The 24128-nt window shown below is 36.4% G+C and overlaps 3 protein-coding genes across 3 annotated transcripts in view; 1 reads left to right on the forward strand and 2 right to left on the reverse strand.

The window, feature by feature from the left end:
• The first annotated feature begins 1513 nt into the window (after positions 1-1513).
• The window catches only part of LOC134751836 (sex peptide receptor), a 113457-nt gene continuing 90842 nt past the window's right edge, over positions 1514-24128 (forward strand). Inside the window, exon 1 of the mRNA XM_063687332.1 lies at positions 1514-1523. The gene's annotated coding sequence lies outside the window, so the exon portion shown is untranslated. The remainder of the gene's footprint in view (positions 1524-24128) is intronic.
• LOC134751845 (trypsin CFT-1-like) lies at positions 9234-11631 on the reverse strand. Its single transcript, XM_063687348.1, has 3 exons — positions 11461-11631; positions 10745-11003; positions 9234-9530 (listed from the first exon to the last, which is right to left on the reverse strand). The coding sequence occupies exons 1-3, from the start codon at positions 11547-11549 to the stop codon at positions 9234-9236; spliced, it is 645 nt and encodes a 214-aa protein (XP_063543418.1). The 5' UTR covers positions 11550-11631.
• On the reverse strand, positions 15099-17791 carry LOC134751844 (trypsin CFT-1-like). The gene is made up of 4 exons (XM_063687347.1): positions 17732-17791; positions 16921-17098; positions 16374-16632; positions 15099-15633 (listed from the first exon to the last, which is right to left on the reverse strand). Exons 1-4 carry the CDS (start codon positions 17775-17777, stop codon positions 15337-15339), a joined length of 780 nt encoding a protein of 259 aa, XP_063543417.1. The 5' UTR covers positions 17778-17791; the 3' UTR covers positions 15099-15336.

The raw sequence follows: 24128 nt of genomic DNA on the forward strand, positions 1-24128 counted from the left end.
TTCGCCTTTGTACTGCCTATTTCTGTGCCATATTTGTGTTCTATGTCTTTGTATAATAAAGAGTTTATACATACATATATATGTATATTATATATATTATTTTATTTAGATTTTAAAGTGAGACAAAAACGAGTTATATTTATAATTGCAGCGGTAACAGAAGTTGTAACTAATAGTTCATTAAGGGCTCTACATTTTGATATTAAAATCTCATTTTCCAAAAAAAGTGACTAGACATGTTCTTTCCGTGTACCCTTCACTTTATTTCCATCGATAAAACGTTGCTTGATCTAAGTAGCTTAAAATGTGCCTACATTGCAAAATAATAAAATAATAATCTTTTGATAGGTATTTTGATATGGTTCCCTATTGTGTTGCAGAAAGTTTTTACATATTGCATAATACTCGGCAGAAATTTCGTTTGGCAGAATTACCATTCGCATAATATTACTTTGCAGAATTTCTTTTTGTATAATATTATTTGACAGAAAACCTAACCTAACCCACTTGGAAAATTCTGCCACATGAATATTATGCGAAATGACTATTATGGCAAATATATATTTATGATACTTTATCATTCGACTAAATTTTTTCTGCGATATTTGTTATGCGAAGTGTGTTTCTGACAAATAACATTCTGCCAGATGAGGGCTATTCTGCCATTTTGATATAATTATGTACCGATGTAAAGTAGACCATGAATAGTATGTAAATATGTTGTAAGTGTAACACCTAAATGTGGTTGTGATATAGTTTTCACACCCAGTGGGGAGCTAAGTAGACACAGTCATTTTTACGATACTTTAGCTGCTGTTACCTACGTCGTAAAACGATTCCTAACACGTATAAAATTAAAGTGTATTATAAAGCGTAATTTATTTATTAAAATGGTTCCGCCGGAAGATCAGCGCTGACCTTCGGGTCAGCATTATGCTGAGGCGAGACCATTTCGTGGTAAACTTCAACTCCTACCTATTTTATAAATTCCTATAGCTTTAGTTATACTTTTGTATGTAATTTTAGTTTTAAGTTTATCACGAATAAAACATTTGATTGATTGATTGATAATTTAAAGTGTCTTTTTTTTATTTATTCGTAATGCATGTTAATTATAAGATGTAATGTTTTGAAAAGATGTCGTGTACCGCCGAGTTTGTTGGCGGTCCCATATTGGGATACCCTCCTCCAATTGAGGGGGGATTTAAATCTTCTCGTGGCAGAGGTGTAGGGTTAGAGCCGGTGTAGCTTTATTTGACGTTCATTGCGTACTTGAATAATAAACTATCTTTATCTTTATCAATTGTATATACATATATACCTTTTAGGTGAGCATGATCCACCCTAGACTGCATCGGCACTTACCATCAGGTGAGACTGCGGTCACATGCTTGCCTTTTTGTAATAATTTTTTTTTATATGTCGGGAATTATTTATTTTATATATTTGTAACACAAATATGTATCTGTTATGTATTTCATTGTTACAGATGCCTGCTAAATTGTTTTGAAGACTTTTAATAGGTGAGTTATATATTTATTAAGGGCCACTTGCACCATCCCACTAACCCGGGGTTAACCGGTTAAACCGTTAACCCCGGGTTTACCCGTTTAGCTCCGGGTTAGTGAATGGTGCAAGTGGCCCTATGTGCATAAAACATTCTAAGGCCCTAAATGAATCAAATAATCTTATTTATATAGTATTTTATTATTATTTCAAATAATCACTTTCTTTTTTTATTTCATATATTTTAATAGATGTAAGGTGTGTTCTGGAAATTCAGTACAGTCAGGTAATTCAAAAAATGGACTCTATGATGGAAATATTATGGGATATTTCAGAATAAGCAGACATTTTTGTAGTAGTCGGAATTACCCCAATACACCTAACTTCTTAACCATTTAACTTCTTAAGTAAATTAAACGTCTGTAACGTATGTCTAAGCATTAATCAGTGCGTATGAGTTTAAATCCATTGTTTAATACAATAGGTTTAAATTCATTCGCACTGATCAGTGCTAAGACATACGAAGGGTTAAGTTCTAAAATCACTTTCCGGAATCACCAGAACTAACCCTAATTATGCCAACACACTTACCTAGTCGCGTTTCTAATCTTATATATAATATCTAATTGGTATTTAATTAATTATTGGTATTTTATTTTTAATTGGTAATTTCTTTAAGTATCTAATTGGTATTTGTATGCCAATAGGCACGAAATAGTGATCTGAAATATTTATTTAACATCTTGTAACTTACCTATGTCGAAGAAATAAATCTTTGAATCTTTAAATCTAATCCGATTTCCATAAAAACTGCAAATAATTCAAACGAACGGCACCATTTTACTGCCCAATAGTCATTGTCTGAATATTTTACTCTTTATAGTCCTTGGACTATAAACTCTTGAGTTATAGTCTAAGGGAACCCTTTAAACGAGTTCGATGAAACCGTGTGATAAATAAGCTAGTTCACGGGAAGGGTTGGGTCAGCGTTTTAATTAAAGGCACCAGGTTTGATTTATTTAAGATCGTGGAAGGTTTAGAAATAAATATGTGGTATTTTCTATAAAAAGGGACCTTATTGTCGATGGAGTTTACGCCATTATTAACGATGCTCCGATATAAATACAATGCCGCGCGACGCTGTACGGCGTAAGCGCCATCGACAATAAGGTCCCTTGTTGTAGAAAATGCCCCATATAAACTCTGTTCATTTTATATTAGGCAGATTAAGCTCAGTCTGATGATAATAGGTATAAAATCTTCAGTATCTACCAATTCCAAACGGAACATTGCAAATCAAATAACGTATTATTAAATTTATTTAGCAATCAAGTACACTTTAATCTAAAAATATATGCACTGCCTTTTGCCCTTTGTCTCGTCTTGGCGGGGGCACGGCCGTGCCCCCAGATGTGACATTTTGAACCAAAAGGTACCACATTGTCGCTTGTCAATAAGGTTGATATCAAATTGAAGCTGTATGGAAATAGCGCCTTATTGACAACCGACAAACTCTTTTGATTGAAAATGGCACATATGTCAGAACTTAAAATCTAAAACAAACACGTACATAAAATACAAATAAATACAATCAGAGACACTTAAACTAACTAAAAAATTTGCACATTACTTATATACTATTCTACTTATACTACCTATCAACCCAACTCCGACCCCCACCCAAAAAAAAAAAAACAAATTGGCATGTATAGATAAATATATGAATCAAATAACTATTTAGAGAATCTGCCATTTTTTATTTATTTGATGGAATGAAAAATAATATTACTTAAGGCCCCTTCGGGTTTAGGTTTTTCTCTCACTCTCACTGAGCGTAAGCGTGAACGAGATGGCTGTGCGTGCCCGGGATTATTACTGTTAAACCCATTTTTGTGTGTGCAAAATATATATATATATATATATATATATATCTCTTTTTTTATACCACGTCGGTGGCAATCAAGCATACGGGCCGCCTGATGGTAAGCTAGAACACGTATAAGGAGGCGAAGTCTCTCCTTAGACTTAAAGGTTCAATACCGCTTGTGAGTTTGGGATCGTCGACGATTCGATCTATTTTTATTTTTTTCAAAAAAATTGCTTTTCTACTCGATACCTCGCAGCGTACTTGAATCTCGTACAAGGATCCTCTTGTACTAGGCTCTTTAGTTACTGAACATAAAATTCTAGATGTCTCATTGAAAAATCATTGAGCTAATATTTGCAAAAACTCTTTTCTACTTTAAGAGGAGACCCTATCGCTGGTGGTCTAGCGGTAAGAGCGTGCGACTTGCAATCCGGAGGTCGCGGGTTCAAACCCCGGCTCGTACCAATGAGTTTTTCGAAACTTATGTACCTACGAAATATGATATTTTGATATTTACCAGTCGCCTTGTGGTAAAGGAAAACATCGTTGGGAAACCGGACTAATCCCAATAAGGCCTAGTTTACCCTCTGGGTTTTCCAGGTCAGATTGGCAGTCGCCTTCGTAAAAACTAGTGCCCACGCCAATTCCTGGGATAAGTTGTCAAGCGGACCCCAGGCTCCCATGAGCCGTGACAAAATGCCGGGACAACGCGAGGAAGATGATGAGAGGAGACCTTATCCAGCCGTGGAAAATGAGTGAATCAGTAATTAGTTCAAATGAAATTCAAGTATCGAACATCTCCGAAAATCAAAGGAATTTCATCTGATATAATTTCTGCAACGCAATGAATCATTTCGATAAAACAGATCTGAGAACCACCGCTGGAAAGTGTGCTTTAAAATAAAAATAGCCGCATCAAAATCGGTTTAACCGTTTAAGAGCTACGGTGCCACTGATAGACGGAGAGCTGGTAGAAATTTGGAGTAGGTCCTTGAGGCAAGCTGAAAATTGGCCTGATGCTTCTCCTATCTTACCCTACCTCAGCACTACAAGTCTGGCTGCAGGGTAGCGGGTCTAAACCAACCTATAAATTTTTAAAGAATTTTTTTTTTGGTGCCCAAGAAAGGTTCTTGAGGCAATCTGTAATTTCTACAAGTGGAAATTGAATATCTAAATAGTCATAAAAAAATTATGCCAGACGATTTGGCCGGGTCTTTAACCTCGCCAGACGCGTGCAAAATATTTTATCAAAAAATTCTAAAAAGGTCCTTGAGGCAATCTGTAATTTTTACAGTTTAAAGTTAAGTATCTAAATAGTCATAAAAAAAATAAGCCAGACGATTTAGTCGGGGCCTTCTACCTGCCAGACGATCTAGAAAGTTACGTATGGCACTTACTCGCACGCAAAATAAAGTTTGTTATCCTGTATAAATGTATGCTAATACAAAGTTATTTTTGTAGTTCAGAAAATTAAAGATAGAAAGGTATAAATTTGGATGTACGATGTGATTGTGAGTATGAAGATGTGTATATTTATGATAATTATGCGTATAGAATTATGGGTATGAATAGGGTGTGGGCATATTACATAGTATGAAATTAGCGACAATATGTCCAGCTGTATCTCTATTGTAGATCCATGGGTAGTTCATTAGTTATGACGAAGGCCTTTTTATTTAATTTTAATGTACCATGGCGTGCATGGCTGTATTCATGTATTTTTTTCATCTTTAGGGGTCATATAATATAATTAAATAATAAATAATTAATTAAATAATTAATTATTTATTTTAGGGGTTTAATATAATTTTAGTCTAATTTAACTTTAATTTTAATCTTAACTGTAATATAATAATTTTATGTAATGTTATAATGTAATATATTATGATCCTAAGTTGATTGAAATAAATAAATAAATGAAATGAAATTAATATCATCACACGTTTAGGGGGGGGGAGGGTGTCAAGAAAATGTGACATGTTGTGACAAAGGGAACGGGGAGTCATAAACTTTGTGACGTCACTATAACTTATTTAAATTATTTTATTCGCTGGACAGTTAAATAACAAGTTTTTGGAACGATAATCGTTTTTAATCGTTTAATTTTCTTTTTTCAAACATGCAATGAAATATCTGTGCCTCCAGTGTAAAAGGGTTAAACTCAAAAAGTGTCATTTTTCAGTATGGCCGAAAAACGTTTCTAACCGTGTTTTCTCTGGATTCTTTCTAAAAAAATTGGGGTTTTGCTTTTAGTTTAGACTAGATAGTTTAGGTAATGAATTATAAATTTTCATTTAAATTGAACTGACTTTTGTGAAAGTAACAGAAATATTGGCTGTCAAAAAAAACTTATATCCCTTTTCACAAAAACAATAAATGTGTGAAAAGGTTAAACTGCACTTTCTCTAGTGTTGCTAAAATCTTTTTTAACTTTTGTATTGTGTAAAGAAACCATTTCGGGAATTCAAAATAGCATTTTTTTAGTACGATGGTAAAAAAACCAAATCAAAAATAATAATATTCATGTAATTAAAGAGTGAATAGGTATCTTTAATTTTTCTGCTGAAATTGCTAATGGTTCAGTACAACAGGGCAGTTGTACTTTTTGGTTTTTCTTCCCCATCTTTGTTTTCCTTTTTTGTTTTGTTTCCCAATTATTTCATAATCAGTCTCATTCCAGTTGTCTTTTCTTCTACAGGACTTTCTTTTTAATATTTGAATTCACTTACCTCTACTTATGAACAAGAATTTTCCTTTTTTTTTCGTTTAATTTTCTCGCAGTGAATTCAGTTTTTTATAGCACACTGAAGTTATAAAAGCTGGCATGCGTCATGAAGTCACGAGCGGGACTCTCGGGAGTCTCGGGAGCCGAGCGGCGTACGCGCCGCCGACCCCTCTTCGGCACCCCGCGAATCCTATTCATTAACTCAATTTAGCTAAACTAGATTGTGAAAAACGACCAAAGTAAATAAATTTATACCCCTTTACACATCATGACATCCTAAAAATTGTCTGTAAATAATAAAAAACTTAATTTTTACCGTTATTCACGAACTAGACCCGGTAGTTGAAAAAGATCTAAGTGAATTTTAATTTCTTTACACCGAATGTTCCTTGAAATGTAGTTTATTCACTAAGATTAAACTTTACTTTAACCATCGTTCGTAACACGATTTTTAAATACCGATTTTTTAAACGAGATAATATGAAAATAAATCGTTTTGAACATAATAGTATAGCATTTTGGCAAACTTTAACCCGTTTGCACAATCGATATCTCAGCAATTAGAAGTCGTAAGGCTGTGAGTGTCAACACAAAAGGTGTAGTTTTATGAAATAAACCTCTTACTGCCAAAATTTGTAATTTGGACAAACTCGACTTTTACACTGGAGGCACAGATATTGTCCTCATGTGCATCAAAACAGGCTTCAAAGTATCATGTTTCGGGCGGAGCAACTCGAGAGAACTGTAAAGGAATTGCATACGAAATTGAAGGCCTAGGCCGGGAAGTATTTTTTTTTTTAATTTTAATGTAAACATGGCATCTGTGTTCATGCGAACAGGCTAAACAGCTGAATTTTTTTTTCAGTCGTAATGCAAAAATAATCAGTTTCTTTCCCGCGTAAGCAACCCTTAATTAATATTTTAAAAAAAACGCAAAAATAAACAAAATCTTTATAGGGCTGTACTCCTAAACCGTGCGTCGTAGCGCAAAAGTAATCAAATTTTCGTTCCCCTTTGAAAAAACCCATGTGATAAATAAAAAACAATAAAAAATAAATAAAAAAAAACAACAAAAAAAACTTTATAGGGCTGTATCTCCAAAACCGTGCGTCGTAGCGCAAAAATAATCAAATTTTCGTTCCATTTCAAGGAACCCATAAGTGATATATAAAAAACACAAAAAAACAACAAAAAAGTTATAGGGCTGTATCTGCTAAACCGTGCGCCGTAGCGCAAAAATTATGAAATTTTTGCTTCCCATCAGGAAACCCCTAATTACTATTTTTTTTAAATCACAAATAAGAAAAAAAAGCTTTATAGGGCTGTATCTCTTAAACTGTGCGTAGTAGCGCAAAAATAACCAAATTTTTAAAAACAATAAAAAAAAAGAAAATAATATATGGCTGTAGCTTCTAAACCGTGCGTTGTAGTGCAAAAATAATAGAATTCTCGCCCCCTTTTAACACCCCACGCACTTAATAACCTATCACATCTGGACATGAAACAATCATCATCATCTTATTTGTATTATTATTTCATTATTATTTGTATTGTTTAAGCATTTATTAATTAAATAAAAAATTTACACATTAATATAATTAGAACACATTACTATTCTGTATTTAAATTGTATTATTTTACATATACATGTATTTTTTTAAATTACAATACATTCAAAATATTTAGATAAGTACGTTTTTACTCACTATTATTTTTAGTCGCTACAATACATTACAATACATTATTATAAATTCAGTCATATTACGTTAACTAATTTATCATAAATATACACATATTCATAATCATAATCACATCGTACATCCAAATTTGTACCTTTTACCTTTAATTTACTGCACTACAAAAATAACTTTGTATTAGCATACATTTCTACAGGAGAACAAACTTAATTTTGCGTACGAGTAAGTGCCATACGTAACTTTCTAGATCGTCTGGCAGGTAGAAGGCCCCGACCAAATCGTCTGGCTTATTTTTTTTATGACTATTTAGATACTTAACTTTAACCTGTAAAAATTACAGATTGCCTCAAGAACCTTTTTTGAATTTTTTCAAAAAATATTTTGCACGCGTCTGGCAAGGTTAAAGACCCGGCCTAATCGTCTGGCATAATTTTTTTATGACTATTTAGATATTCAATTTTCACTTGTAGAAATTACTGATTGCCTCAAGAACCTTTTTTGGGCACCAAAAAAAAATTCTTTAAAAATTTGTAGGTTGGTTTAGACCCGCTACCCTGCAGCCAGACTTGTAGTGCTGAGGTAGGGTAAGATAGGAGAAGCATCAGGCAAATTTTCAGCTTGCCTCAAGGACCTACTCCAAATTTCCACCAGCTCTCGGACCATGATAGACACAGACACATAGCGATCTAATTTATAACACCTTTTTTTTAAAGATCAAGACACATCCAGCAGCATTCAATACATTCGCGTGCGGACCCTTCAGGTTGCGATCATTTTTCTCCGACCTTCCATCGCAAGTATCTCGAGGGCTAGTTAAAAGCCTCAATGAGTGGCACGATTGTGTCATCTGGCTAAAGGTATAAGTGTTATTACTTGACAAATAATTTGAGATAAAGTGACAGCTGATTGGGTTCGATGTGCGATTTTTAAGGCGATACTTGGGTTTCTAAATTATGCTATGATTTCAAATGTGAGATACAAGTTTGATATTATTACCAAAGTTTTTGTAATAGGGACTTCGTAATAGGGACACGAACATCATCTCAATTAAAAAAAATGCGTTATAAATTGAATGGCAATGGAGAATACTCTGTCTATAGCCCACAGTACCCTGTTTACAATAGTATGCGGCAACGAAACTTCTTCAACTTCAAAAATCGTTTATTCAAGTAGGCTTAAGGGGCCCACTGACTATCAGTCCGCCGGACGATATCGGCCTGTCAGTTAGAACAAAAATTTGACAGTTCTGAACAACAGACAGACCGATATCGTCCGGCGAACTGATAGTCAGTGTACCCCTTTAATAATAAATTAATAAGCACTTTTGACAAGTGAAAGAAAAAAAGAAAGAGAGAGAGAGAGAGAGAGAGAGAGAGAGAAAATGAACAAAGAAAGGCTATTTGTTAATAGGCTATGTGTCAAAAAAACACAACGCTCACTAAGCATTAGCCTGAATCCAACCAGCAACCCTCGACACCCTGGCGTTAACACCAGGATACCTTGCAAGCGCGCACTGTTCTCCCCACGAGCACACTCCGACCAACACTCCATTGTGGATGAGGGGGCCGCCGGAGTCGCCGCTGCACTGGTCCCTGCCTCCTACATCTAGCCAACCAGAGCACAGCATGTTGACGGTAACGTCGTATCCTAACTCGTTGTAGCGGGCTCTGCAGACTGATTGGTTCACTGTCCAGACTTTGACATGGCGGAGCTGGTTGGAAGTTGGACCGTCGACCTGGAAAATATATTAAAGGATTTAGGTTTTGGGTGGCTAAAATGGCGAAGATATATATAGGGTGGCAAAGCAGGCAAAATGCCACGGACCTCTGGCCTGAGATGCACTAATTTGACACAGGTGTCCCGTATTTGATGAATTTTCCACGGGCCTCAGTTGATAAATACATATTATAGTTACGCCACTGGGTGGCTCTTTCATACCATTTTATTTAAGATTTTAATTATATTGTGTGGAGTAAAATAGATATTCAAAATTACAAGATCTTCAACAGCATGCAATAATAGTAAACCATTTATCCCGTAGATGGAAAGGATTAAGATTAAGAAATACAACTTCACGACACGAGATGTACTTAATTTTTGTATTCTGAAGTCCTCTCTGGGGTTAAGTTTGAAATTTGAGTTATACATATTCCTGTAACTTAACTAAGCTACAAGATTAACTATACTCATGGACAAATTTAGAGGAACGCAAAAAAAGGTTTTAATTACTGGATAAGAGCACCTAAAGTAATTTCAAAATTGGTAATTAAACTTTTTTGCGTTCCTCTAAATTTGCCCATGACATAAGTGTAGATACCGGTATGGATTTAACGTAGTGTCGACTAGTTATTTCGAGGATTTATAAAATTAATTCGTTTAATATTTGTATTTTATTTAAAATAGAAGTTCACAAAATTTTAAGCGACTTTAAAAACCGTTACTAAAACTAAAGGCCAATCATTTATAACAGATTGCCGAATGACATCCTACAACTGAATTTGAAATTATTTAAGAGAAAATTAATAAAATTATTGTTGCGAAAGTGTTACTATTCAATTAAAGATTACCTAAAGGTTTAATTTTATTTTATTTTATTTTATTGATGACTTAATAGTAAGAGTATTTTCACAGTTGACATCACTATGATTTTTAAATTTATTCATAAATTGATAGTGACATTTTTATAATAATAATTCAAAAAACTTAATAATGTTAGTGACTCCTGTCCTATCATCACTTATTTTAACTTGGTGTAATTTATGTTGTATATAGATTGCTACCCTATAGTTAAGATGCATGCTGCATGCGATCAAAAATTTGTATACCTGCACCCATGGGTAAAACATAGAGAAACCTGTACTGTACATAATTTAACACCACAATTTTATTGTACCTATGTATTCACAAATAAAAATATTCTGATTCTGAAAAAAAAAAAGTTGTACGTACATCAGTCTGTCCCCATCCTGTAGCCCAAACTTCAGAATCATCAGGCATTATATATCCAGGGCCCGCTATCGGAACTGGCTGCACCGCCTCAGTGTGAACAATGATAGTGGTCGAGCGAACTATCGTGACATCGATATCCATGTTACTAGGCTTGTAGCCTGGATGGATGATGATCGCAAAGACGTTGTAGACAACGCCGCCGTTGTTGGCGTAAGAGGAACCGACTCTGAATCGGAATCGGTTAGGTTCTACGAAGTACCTGTAATGAAATCAGCTGTTATAAATGCGTATAGTTTTAGTGTACTTTGTATAATTTTAATTATACGATTTTAATTATATTATTACATACCTAGAGCAGTAAAGTAAGAAATGTCTCGACGTCGCCTCGGCCGACAATTACTTACATGAGATCTGAGGTTTTCTTATTTATTGCCCGAGGTGTGTATGTGTCTCCTATATTTCTGCTCGATGGAACCAGAAAGCGGCAACTTCGTTTAACGCAGCGGACCGAAAGTTGACGCTTCCCGGCCGGAGGGCAGAAAAATATTAAGTATACCCGCGCAAATCTTTAGGCGGATGACGCTCTAATTGTTTCGAAAAGTGTCATTAGATACAAAGAAACATAAATTAGAGACTATGAAAATTTATTTGGTTACTAACAGTTGAAATAGAAATCTTTATAATCTGTGGATTCAAAACTTCATTTAGGTACTTACCAAAAGCAATGAGCAGCGGTCAAAATAGATCTGGCATTTATAATGGTGGCTCCACAAATTTGTCCATAATAGCTCAAGTTCCATGACATCAACAGGGCACCTTGGAACGGGTACTGTTCAATAGTGGTGAGTTCGCCACCCACTATTCTTTGAGTGGCCAATTGATTAGAGGCAGCTGTAAATTAAAATCCAAGAAATGGTTTAATACGCGATAGTGGTACGCGCTACACCGCCGTCGTGAACTGTTAGTGCTTGAGAAATGCAGGCTCTCCGAAACATGTCGCGCGAGTGAATAAAACGAGTGATTCTAAACCGTAAAATGATTTAATGTTAGTATGTCTCACAACAGTTTAAATTCGAATGGTTTAAGCCAATTTTATTAAGAAGATTTTACTCGGAGTGGGTAACGTAAGAATTTATTTTTATTGGAATTGGCCCTTAAGGAGCCCACTGACTATCAGTCCGCCGGACGATATCGGCCTGTCAGTTGTTCGGAACTGTCAAATTTTTGTTCTAACTGACAGGCCGATATCGTCCGACGGACTGATAGTCAGTGGGCCCCTTTAGGTTTAAATACATATATGAAATTTGGACCTTCCATTTCTGAGCATTAGAAATTCATTTATGTATAACTTGTGGCTCAATTCATAGATGTCAAGAACTCCGACTAAAGGGCAGCGAGACATCAATACAAAATTGAAACATTCTTATAAATTTTCATTCACAAATCAAATGATCCAAATACTTATTTAGGAATAAGAACCAAATTCAAAACGAAGTCATGATATAAGTAGACATTTCTATAGTTAAACGAAGTGACGACAAAGTATATATGCCTTATATTCGAAGAGAAAATAAAAATGATTATTAAAATGTAAAAACATTCATTACATTTTTTACTCATAGCCGTTTTGAGCGTTGAACGTTACTCATCTTTGTGAGTTTAACATAATTATGTGGGCCTCATTACGTACGTAAAAAAGTACTTACCCAAAACATGGCCCCCAATCAAAGATAGTATCAACAACAACCCGAGATGCCTAAACATTGTGACGACGCTTGAGTAAATACATGTCGATTGCTAATAGTAAATACGGTCTTTATCAAACCATAATATTGTTATCTATGACACAGTTTTATACCACTGTGAAAACCCAGGTTCGTACTATTTTATTAATCCGACAAGAAATAGGTATAGAGCCGACGTCGAGATAATTACTAGAAACTAAACTCAAGCAGATCTAAAGCGTCATAGTAGATTATGTCACAAGGGAGCAAAATGACATATTAACGGCGAGGGCGTACATTCAATCTTGTACGAAGCGTAGGATTCTATAATTGAATCTTAAGCGTAGCGAGGGATTCTAAAATAGAATCCTGAGCGTAGTGAGGGATTCAAGTGTCAACGCCCAAGGTGGAAATAATTTTGCTACCATGTGACACATACTGCTTTTCACATCACCTATGAGGAAATTGTTATATTCCAGATTATTACTTAACCTAAAAAAATGTATACAAAAAAGAAAAAAAAAAACATGTCCTAGAACAGAAAAGTGCCACTGATCCCTCCTGGCAGGGAAGAAAAGTGCCACTTTGATCCCTCCTAGCGGGGAAGAAAAAGCCCTTTTTCGAATAGGTGATGTGAAAAATATATTATGCTTCTCTCTGCCCTGGCTACAGAATCGACTCTTTCTCAGTAGAAACGGCGGGTTGCTGGGGAGCCGATGTGAAGCGCTTCACATGCGATTTTGGACGTCGACTCAGAAAGGGCTCCGCTCCAAGTCGTTCCTGCAAAGGCTGGTCATATAGCGTGGAAATGCTACGAGCATCAGGAGCACCTTTGCACCGGGAACGGCAGTTTATAAATTTATAGCCCAATTTTTTTGTAATTTAATTTGTAATTTATATCCTTTTTTGTAGTTTTAATAAACATAATCCAGAAGACGTTTGACATTGAAGATGTTTGAGCCCCGTCACTTATTAAAGTAATGTTTGTTGTTGGTGACATGACCGAATTCAGCCGAACCGATATCATCTAAATCTAAACTAAAGCACTTAAAAACTCTATAAGACAAAGTTGCCTAACATTGTGTTATTATTACTATAGTAGAAACCATAGCAAGCATTGAAATTGTCGCAATCGCAACCTGTACCACGCGACCAAAACGTCGTAAGCGCCGTAAATTTCATGGCGCTTACGCGTTTAGGCGGTAAATAAATAACATTTTTTTTTTAGGTCGCGAGATTCACGCTCCGCTTCTATGGTTTGTTGTCAAAACGACAACAACTCTTGGGGCAAAATACTGCCTCCTGCCTGCCTGCCTGTTCAATATTGCCTAAGGGCGTAGTCAAGATGACAGTATTGTCTTTCAACAAACTCCAATAGAAAGATACTCTTATTGCGATTCCTATAAGAGGAAAGAGAAAATAGTGCCATGCTTTGTCTTTATCACCGACCGGGCATTTTTTCATGGTCGGGTTATGGCATCATAGCAAGGCGATGGCGAAATACCGAAATTTATAAGAGTCAAAGAGAAAAAGAATTATGCTGCCATACATGAAATTGTCAATACGTGAATATGTCTTTCTCTTACCCCTGGTCGCTCGGTTTCATGTCTATAACTAATTGTATATACTATGTCTAATATGAATAGAAAAGTAAAAATCTGTCGGGATCGGAATGACAGCGGCTACAAAAAGTTGCGTCATCGTTTCCATACATTATTTTCGATTGCTATTTATATTTATGAACGATAGCCACTTGAATAGGCCCCTGAAATGACAATTATTGAATCGGACAGTGTAAAAGGGGCTCAAACATTCGTTATCAAATAATTATTGAATTGTAATCTGATATGTATCTTGATAGATAGATAGAATACTCTTTATTGGCACACCTCAGTAAAAGATACAGCTTATTGACAAACAATTGATTAAATATAGAGGCAGACAACAGGCGGTACTTGGTTGATTTCTGCCTTTAATTTTTTTAATTAGTTATAGCTTATTTAATTTTAGTTTAGTTTAGTTTCGAATAGTTAAATTTAATATAGACAGCATGTACTAATTATAATAATAATTATTTTAATGTAATGGGTTGATACCTAAATAAATAACATTTTTATTTATTTATTTATTAAGCCGCTGTCGTAAGTATGCTTCGTAATCTTCGTATCTATGTCCCACATATTTTATGTTTCAAAAGTATATTGATTTTCATTCAGCACAAGGAACTATCTCGCTTGTTCAACATATAATTAGCTATTTACCTACATGTTTATCTGTATCGATCAAACGATCGGTCTAGGAATTCGAATTAATTAGTGACAAATAATAGAGATAAAAGAATGTTTACTCCTAAAATCTGATGCTGTCCACTGCTTTAATGGTTTCCCCGTTTCACTAATATTTAATGTCATTGGGATTGTAATGTAACCTACCTTGAGAGAGAGGTATGGACCTCACGTTTGCATAGGATTTTCTGATTTACTAAAACCCAAAGTAAAATTTAAATAATGCAGAAAATTATATTTCACTAATTTGGCTTTTGAAACACTGCCTCACTCTTCAGATTTAAATCTACTCGATTCTTATATATACATTGAAATAATATAATATGTTGTTGGCAGTATAAGTCTTTATTACTCAGGGTATCCTTAAAGTCAAAATCAGATTTTACAAGAGCTTCCATAAATTATATTTAAGCATTGGCCGTGATCCAGGCAGTAAACCTGGACACCCTTGCGTTAACGCCAGGATACCTGGCAACGGCGCACTGATGTCCCGAAGAGCAGACGCCGATGACGACTCCGTTGTGGATGAGGGGGCCGCCAGAATCACCATGGCATTGGTCACGGCCGCCGCCATAAATTCTATTTAAGCATTGGCCGTGATCCAGGTAGTAAACCTGGATACCCTAGCGTTAACGCCAGGATACCTGGCAAGGGCGCACGCCTCTCCCCAAGAGCACACGCCGACGACGACTCCGTTGTGGATAAGGGGGCCTCCGGAGTCGCCCTGGCATTGGTCACGGCCGCCGACGTCGAGCCAGCCGGAGCAGAGCATGTTATCGGTGACGACCAGACGAAGCTCGTTGTAGCGAGCCACGCAGACCGCTTGGTTCACAGTCCAGATTTGGACGTGACGGAGTTGTTCGGAGGCGGGACCATTGATCTGGAGGGAATAAAGGGAAGATTCATCACTGATTTAATACTTCCACGACTGTCTTGATTTGACTTTCACGATTTTTAAACATTATTAAATAAAACAGGACTTAATCGAAGTTGATAAACAAGACTAAGTGCGGGTAGTTCGAAAAACTCGCGCGGCTAGATGTTGATGTCACCTTTAGGCAGTCTTCTCCAAGACCACGGGGACAATGCTGTCCTCGAAACGTCGGAGGTAAATTTTAAAACTTAATACGCGAATGTCCCGTTTTATAATTTAATAATATAATGAGAAAATTTATCAACGCAATGTAATCTTCTCTGTCTATGTCAGCGTCGTGTCACAAGATACTAAGAAAATTCAAAACTTTAACATTTATTTAGCAAATAGGCCACAAGGGCACTTTATAATTAATTTACATACAAGCAATAAGAAACAATAATTTACAATTACAAAAAAAAATTGAAAAAACAAATCAAAATATTAAATAAAATAATTTAATTTGTTCCCAAAGTTGTTCACAATTGCAAATATTAATTCAATAAAATATTATAATTACATAAATAAATGCCCTTACCGGGATTGAAACCCGGGACCTCCTCCTTTACAGGTAGGGTCACTACCGACTAGGCTAGATTTTTTTATTAAAGAAGGTCTCATAAGCGTAATTGAACTAGCAAATTAATATTCTTTTGCGCGGATTAGAAAAGTAATAATTTTGTTTTAATTTATAGCAGGTCTCTTACCGATGTAGCACCCCATCCAGTAGCCCAAACAGCCTGATTATCAGCGACATTGTAATTAAGGCCAGCGATGGATCCCGCGCGGGCCTGATTGTTGAAAGTGATAGTGGTAGCCAGTCGGACGATGGCGACGTCACTGTCGAGCGTGTTGCGATTGAAGCTGGGGTGGAGGATATTCTGGGATACAGTGTGGACGACGCCGCCGCTGTTCGCGAAGGTCGAGCCGACGCGGACGCGGTAACGGTTGGCGGCGGTATAATACCTGAAAAGTCAATTGTTTCTTTAAAACCATGCATCAGATGAATAAAACTGATGAGCGCTTAGGAGAAAAGGCCGAAGGGCCTTCCAGATCAAAACTTAAAATTAAACTTAAACTAACTAACGACATGACCTTTCCAATCGACATTAAAAATAAATAGGAAAACCTTTACCTATTGTACTACTACTAACAGTACTAACCATCATCATTCGCTTGCCCTTTTCCCATCTCATGGGGTTCATCATCTCATCATACACCCACTAGAAATAAAACATTGACACCAACACTAACCAGAAGCAGTGAGCCGCCGTGAGAATAGCTCTGTTGTTCAGGATGGTGCCTCCGCAGCTCTGGCTGTACCAGCTCAAGTCCCATGTCGACAGCAGCCCAGCTTGGTACGGGTAGTTTTCGATGGTGGTGACAGAGCCTCCCACAATCCTTTGGCTTGGGGGTTCGCTCCGTGGTAAGGCTGAAATATTATAAGCTCTTTGAATATAAATCAGGTATATCTTAAGGGTAAAAATCACTCAAGTTAGATTTGAAAACAGTTGTGAATTTTTGACGACGTATGTATGAAGAATTATAAAGCGGATTTTAAAAGCTGGTGAGAGGAACGGCACTTTTCAGCCTGACATCAGGTTTCTGGAAGCCTAGGAATACGAGGGTCGAAAGTCAAATTGCGGTCAAATTGCGCATAACACACTGAAGAGTCTGGTCTACAGACTTTTTAGTTTAATTTGAAGATGGCGCTTTGTGCGTGGTTACTATCTGTTCTTTTGTTGTCACGCCTATGACCTATGACCATTTATGAGTGTAAGGAGCTGACGAAGTTTGTAACATAATATTGTCTTCGGTTATATACCGCGATAGTTACTCATGAAATAAAACTATGAAAACGGATTATACGCGATATAATCCGTTTTCATAGTTTTATTTCATGAAGTTTGTAACAATTTTTTGAAAATGTTGAAATGCCAGGAAAATAAGTTAATCAATAGTTACGGTCCCCTGGGTCACTCTTTAAGCTCTGGCACTTAAATTAACTAAACATCAAGCAGCCACACGCTTGTTTACTACCGTCAAGGTATAAAAGAAAGCTTACCCGAAACGGCCACCACCACCGCAAGAAGTAATACAGCAACACGCATGGTTCCAAACTTGACTGTGTACTCATTAACCTTGATTTACCTATATATATATACCCTACATGATTGTATTATCTTACATTGTTTTATCTCCTAAATAATTAATATAAGCCGTTTTACTAGGTACCATCGCCCACACTGTTCAACGTCCATAGGTGGACCGGACCTTATTAAAAACCGGCTAAGTGCGAGTCGGACTCGCGTTCCAAGGGTTCCGTACATTACACAATTTAAACAATGTATTTTTTATGTGGAAATGTCTTTAAAAAACCCGTAGGGGTCGGATTAAAAACTAAGTAATTAAGTCCGACTCACGCTTGACTGCACATTTCTAATAGGTTTTCCGGTGATTTATAGGTAAAGATCTATTTTGTGTATTTTTTCAAAATTTTTGACCCAGTAGTTTCGGAGATAAAGGGGGGAATGGTCATTTTTTGCCTATTTTCTTGAATAACTTCTAAACTGTTTATCTTAAAATTATATAAAAAAAATATTTGAGATTCCCACAATGAGCTCTTTCATTTGATATATAAAACGATATAGTTTGACAAAATTTATTTTTAATTTTCTCATTTACCCTCCAAAAGTGGCCCCCGTGTTTAAAATTTATTTGTTTACGTTACATGTCCATCTTTGGGTCACAAACTTACATATGTGTACCAAATTTCAACTTAATTGGTCCAGTAGTTTTGAAGAAAATAGGCTGTGACAGACGGACAGACAGACAGACAGACAGACAGACAGACAGACGCACGAGTGATCCTATAAGGGTTCCGGTTTTTCCTTTTGAGGTACGGAACCATAAAAAGGCATAAGGTCCACCGATGGACAGTTAAGAGTATCGCTGTTTGTACAGTCGCCATCAGATATATCGGAGCGGCCGAGGTGCTCAGAAATATCTGAACATGCACTCTAACGCCTGGACAATACAGGCATGTTCAGATATTTGTAACCACTTTGGCCGCTCCGATATATCTGATGGCGACTGTACGTAACGAATTAACAGTTTCGATGAGTAAGATAAAGATATCGATCTTAATACTAAGGCCACCAAACAAGGGAGATACAGGGGAAATAATTCGTGTATAAGCCAATTATAAACGTGTATAAACAACATACTAAAAGTACCGGAGGGTGGGGGTGAAGCTAACGGGTAGGGGGGGGGGGGTCCCTTGTTATAGTTTTTCGTAAATAACTCGTAACTTTTAGTATATTGTTTTTTAATGCACCATTCCCTACAATTATGCAAAAATTGGCTTATACACGAATTATTTTCCCCGATTGGCAATGTTTGGTCTTCGTTTGGTGGCCTAACTGTCTTCTTTCAATTTCAATGTTTTATTCATAAAATATACATTTTAGAAAGGGTTTTAAAGCTTTGAAGAGTTTTTGCACAAATTTAAATTGAGTTAGGTACTTAAGTTCTCTTGCGATGGATAATTAACATTCACCATCTTCTACGTCATTTCTTTTTTAATTACTTTATTATTGTGCACAAATTGCTGCAGCGGCTAATGCTTCCACGTCCATCTTGGAAAACGAACAGGAACAGGTTCATAAGGCTAGTTGAACATTACAACTATTTTATTTAAGTAATACTATTATTTTACACCATGCATGAAATAAATACCCTATTAGTCTTTTCGTATTTTCGTACCCTTTAAATGCCAATGTAACCCTGTACGCACAAATGTGTGTGTGTTAATAACAGATAATTTTGAGGATTAAAATGTTATCAATTAATGCGTGAAGATAATTCTCAATAATACTCATACCTTTGGACATAGGTACAGCTGTGTCATTGCCTGTGTGCAATATAATATCAGTTAACGAGATAATGAAAAATTTGGGAAAACCATAATTTTAGTTTTTTTTTTTTTTTAATTGATAAGAATGTTTACATGACATTACAGTTGAACCAATGCGTCACGAAACTAAAAACTAACAGCAATAATAATACATAAAACAGCAACAATTATAACAACAATAATATCACATAACATTAGAATAGACAGAATAGAATTTATCATATTTATTCGAAATATTTGGTAACATTAATTCAAAATTAATTTAAAAAAACCCTTATTAAAAAAACAATCTCACCCGTGGATCACTTATACGGTAAAGGAGATGATGCGACTCCGCGATGAAGCGCACGCAAGATTTCGTAGTACAGGCCTCGACACACACAAACAGTACTATAAGGACTTGAAAAGCATAGTTAACACTGCCCTCTTCACCGAAAAGTCGGCCTTTTTCAAGACTCGTATTAATCTTAATCAAAATAATCCCCGACTGCTTTGGCAAAATTTTAAAAGTAACATCGCTGATTTTAAGAAAAGTCACGACCCACCTTCAAATTTCAATAACCCAGATCAGATCAATAATCACTTTCTTAATCTTCCCGGGGGAAGAGGCGTCACCATATCCAGTCTAACATATTATGAGTTCCATAGATTTGGCCCCATTAGTTTTAGGTTAAAGACAGTCGATGAAAGCGCTGTTCTTAAGGTTATTAAATCTTTTTCAAGCAACGCGGTTGGTACTGACGACATCACATTAAATATGGTTGATTTCACTTTACCTAGAACTTTGCCCACTATCACTAAAATTATAAATCAATCAATTACTACTGGTATTTTTCCAGACGGCTGGAAATCGGCGATAGTTAAGCCTATACCGAAAACACCAGAGCCTACAGATTTAAAGGACCTCAGGCCAATAAGTATTCTCTGCTTCTTGTCAAAAGTCTTGGAGAAGATCGTCTGCCTGCAGTTGACTGCTTTTTTAGAAACAAATAATATATTGCCAAATAAGCAGTCTGGGTTTCGTAAAGCACGCAGTACAGCCACGGCTCTTCTAGACGTAATGGATGACGTACTAACAGCACAGGATAAGGGAGAAGCATCCATCTTAGTCCTACTCGATTTCTCTCGTGCCTTCGACACAATAAACGTCTCACTACTTTTGTCCAAACTTGCGTACTATGGTTTTGATGAGGGAACAATAAAGTGGTTTGATAGTTGTCTCTCGGGTCGTTCCCAACGTGTAGGGCTGCGTAACTCTTCCGGATTGACAGATTTCTCTCTAAAAACCTCTGTAAATTGCGGAGTCCCTCAGGGTTCGATTTTGGGACCGATTTTGTTTATTTTGTACGTGGCGGACATTACGGGTTGCATAAAGAATTGTAGCTATCACATGTACGCAGATGATCTGCAAATCTACAAGACGTTCCTTCCCCGAGAGGCTGAAGCTGCCGTTGAGTTGCTAAATCAAGATCTTGCTCGTATCGTCGACTGGTCCGGACACTGTGACTTAGTACTCAATCCCAACAAGTCTAAATTTATAGTGCTTGGTACTAAAGGCCAAGTTGAAAAAGTCACCAGTTTAGACCCCAAAGTTTTACTTGGTGGGGATCTCCTCGAACGAGTCACCATAGCACGTAATCTCGGACTACTCCTTGACGAACAGCTTCATTTCGAAAAACATGTACTTGAAGCCGCTAAAAGCTGTTATTATAGACTTCGAGTACTGTACCAAGTGCGTAAATACCTTAGTGTTGACATTAGAATAAAACTATGTGACACGCTAATATTATCCAGGCTTAACTATGTCGACACTGTTATAAACGGTTGCCTACTAGCTCGCTCTAAGGCGCTCCTTCAACGTATCCAAAACGCTTGCGCCCGTTTCTGCTTCCCCATCCCTCCACGGACTCACGTGACTCCCTATATTAATAGTGGTAGGATGTTGAAAATGGATGCACGACGTTCGTTGCATTTTGCGTCACTGCTTTTTGGTGTTGTCCATTTTCAACAACCTCTGTACCTCTTCAACAAATTAAAGTTTTCCACCCGCCCGACTAGAGAAGCCATTCGACTTATCTGCCCGAGACACGGCAGTTCAGCAGCATTTCGTGGCAGTTTTCGCTACTCTGCCACGAAATGCTGGAACAACATACCTCCGCCTATACGTAACTCTAAGACACTATTCACATTTAAACTCAAATTTAAAAAATATCTTTTTAGCCTGCAATTGCCGTGCTCGTTGCGTCCCATGGATTTCTCAAATCGTCGGACTTAGTTTTTTTACCAGAGTTATACATAAAGTTATTATTTTATCTACCTCTTCTAATGTCTAGAATACTAATAATATCTACCTACCCTTACCATCATAACATTTTACCCTACATGAAGCTATAACCTATCTGTATCTTTATAGTAAGTACTTATATTATTTGTATTTTTATATTTATCTATACATATAATAAAGCGGAAGAGGGTCGAAAGTCTGTACATGGAAGATATTCGAAAAAAAATTGCCTGGGGATACTTAGAATCGATAACAGAACACATTCCAACAGTTTTTAGAATTTTTGTCTGTTTATCTGTTTGTCTGTTTATCTGTTTGTCTGTTTATTTGACCGCGCTACAAATGAAAACGGCTGAACGGATTTTGATGCAAACTTTACTAATCTGTCGAAAAAATCCACGGCCAGGTTTTAGGCTATAAAAATTTGAGAAATTTTACCCCTAAGGGGGTTAAAAAGGGGATGAAAGTTTGTATGGGGTTCAAGATTTATTTTAAGCTAGCAATTTGAAACTTCGTAAGAAGATATATTATTGAAATACAAGAAAACTAATTTCAGCGTTTTTGAAAATTCATCCCCTAAGGAGGTGAAATAGAGGTTGAAAGTTTGTATGGAGATCAATTTTTTTTTGAGTGCGTTACTTGAAACTTTGTATAATGAGCATATTATTATAATACAGGAAAAGTGATTTTAGCGTTTTCAAGAATTCGTCCCCTAACAGGGTTAAAAGGGGGTTGAAAGTTTGAATCCATTACAAATGCTTTGAAACTTCTTAGAAAGGTATGATAGACGATTACAAAAAAACTAATTTTGACGTTTTTGGAAATTTAACCCCTCAGGGGGTTGAAAAGGGGATGAAAGTTTGTCTTGGGGTGCAAATTTTATTTTAAGCTAGGAACTTAAAACTTTGCAAAACGTTATTATATTAAAAAGCAAGAAAATTACTTTCAGCGTTTTTAAAAATTCATCCCCCATGGTGGTGAAAAAGCGGTTAAAAACTTTATCTTGATAACTATATCATTTTAGCTACTAGGCCAAGTTAGGTATCGATTTTGTATAAATCGGGTATGCCGAATTCATTTATGATATCAAAATGATACCATTCCCGAGTGAAAACACAAAAAATATGAAAAAACTTTTTTTAATTTCTCTTTACGCTTAAACCGCTAAACCGATTTAGATAAAATTTGGTATAGAGATAGTTTGAGTCCCGTGGAAGAACATAGGGTAGTTTTTAACCAAAAAAATGGAGACTGCGTTTGCATGGAGAAGCGGCCGTGCCCTTTCCTCTTAATAATGGTCACGAAGGTGGGTACTTTAAAAAAATAATTTTTCAGTAAATGTCAAACGATTTGGGACTTAAACGCGTTACCATGCCTTGCCGAAAAAAATCGAATCTTTCGCAAAAGTCTCGCAATGCATTGCGGCCACAAGGGGCACGGTCTCAGGAGACTGAGAAAAACCACGGTGAGAGACTCAGTGGCGCTCTAGCCAGGCAGGTCGCTTCGCTTTCGGCTGAAACGGCAAGCCAGCGCGAGTTCGATTGTGATCCCAAATATATCGTACGTAATACATATGTAGGCGCAGATCCTGACGGAGTGTGGCGCCGGAGAAGCCGTGTTCATCCCGCGTATCCTTCTCATTCCGAGCAACTTCCCGTTCCGCTTCAAGCGCCTACAGGTCCCCGTGAGCGTCTGCTTCGCTATGACCATCAACAAGTAGTAGGGGCAGATGCATTTCAAACTCCGAAAAAAAAAAAAGGGGCAGACGCTGCCCGCCGCCGGCGTCATTTGACTGATTTGACTGGAGGACCGATTTGGATGACATGATTTTGATGGGAACACCCAAATATTCCGAAATATGTTTTTCCGATTTTTATAACCACGACTTTCATAATCCCGATTATTTATAAGTCCGAAATATCAAAATTACGATTTTTAAAAACACGATGGAATAAAATCACGAATGTGCTATTTCCGAAAACTTAAAATCCGATTGTCACTTGATAGAAAGCTTAAAGTTCCGATTTTACACTTTTCCGAAAATATTTTTTTTTCCGAATTCCTAAATTCTGAAAAATCATTGTCCGATCGGAAATAAAATAATTCGGTATTCAGAAATTCGGTTTTTTACAAGATCGGAAAAATGAAATCCGTGATATTCAAATGAAGACTCACGTTTTAGTAATTATTACGGGTACCTGTCGTGCCGCATCATGTTAAATTCGGCATAAAATATGTTTGGCATAAAAATTCGGCATAAAT

The sequence above is a fragment of the Cydia strobilella genome, chromosome 23, assembly GCF_947568885.1.
Source record: "Cydia strobilella chromosome 23, ilCydStro3.1, whole genome shotgun sequence".
Classification (NCBI taxonomy): Eukaryota; Metazoa; Arthropoda; class Insecta; order Lepidoptera; family Tortricidae; genus Cydia; species Cydia strobilella.

Bases quoted from the DNA above. Each gene is read 5' to 3' on its own strand.
- LOC134751845 (XM_063687348.1), bottom strand. From the start codon at position 11,549: ATGTCATGGAACTTGAGCTATTATGGACAAATTTGTGGAGCCACCATT. The intron at 11,004-11,460 runs GTAAGTACCTAA...ATTTCATTACAG, and splicing joins ACCGCTGCTCATTGCTTTTG to GTACTTCGTAGAACCTAACC. The intron at 9,531-10,744 runs GTACGTACAACT...TATATTTTCCAG, and splicing joins CAGGATGGGGACAGACTGAT to GTCGACGGTCCAACTTCCAA.
- LOC134751844 (XM_063687347.1), bottom strand. From the start codon at position 17,777: ATGCGTGTTGCTGTATTACTTCTTGCGGTGGTGGTGGCCGTTTCGG. The intron at 17,099-17,731 runs GTAAGCTTTCTT...ATAATATTTCAG, and splicing joins GGTGGTGGTGGCCGTTTCGG to CCTTACCACGGAGCGAACCC. The intron at 15,634-16,373 runs GTAAGAGACCTG...TATTCCCTCCAG, and splicing joins CTGGATGGGGTGCTACATCG to ATCAATGGTCCCGCCTCCGA.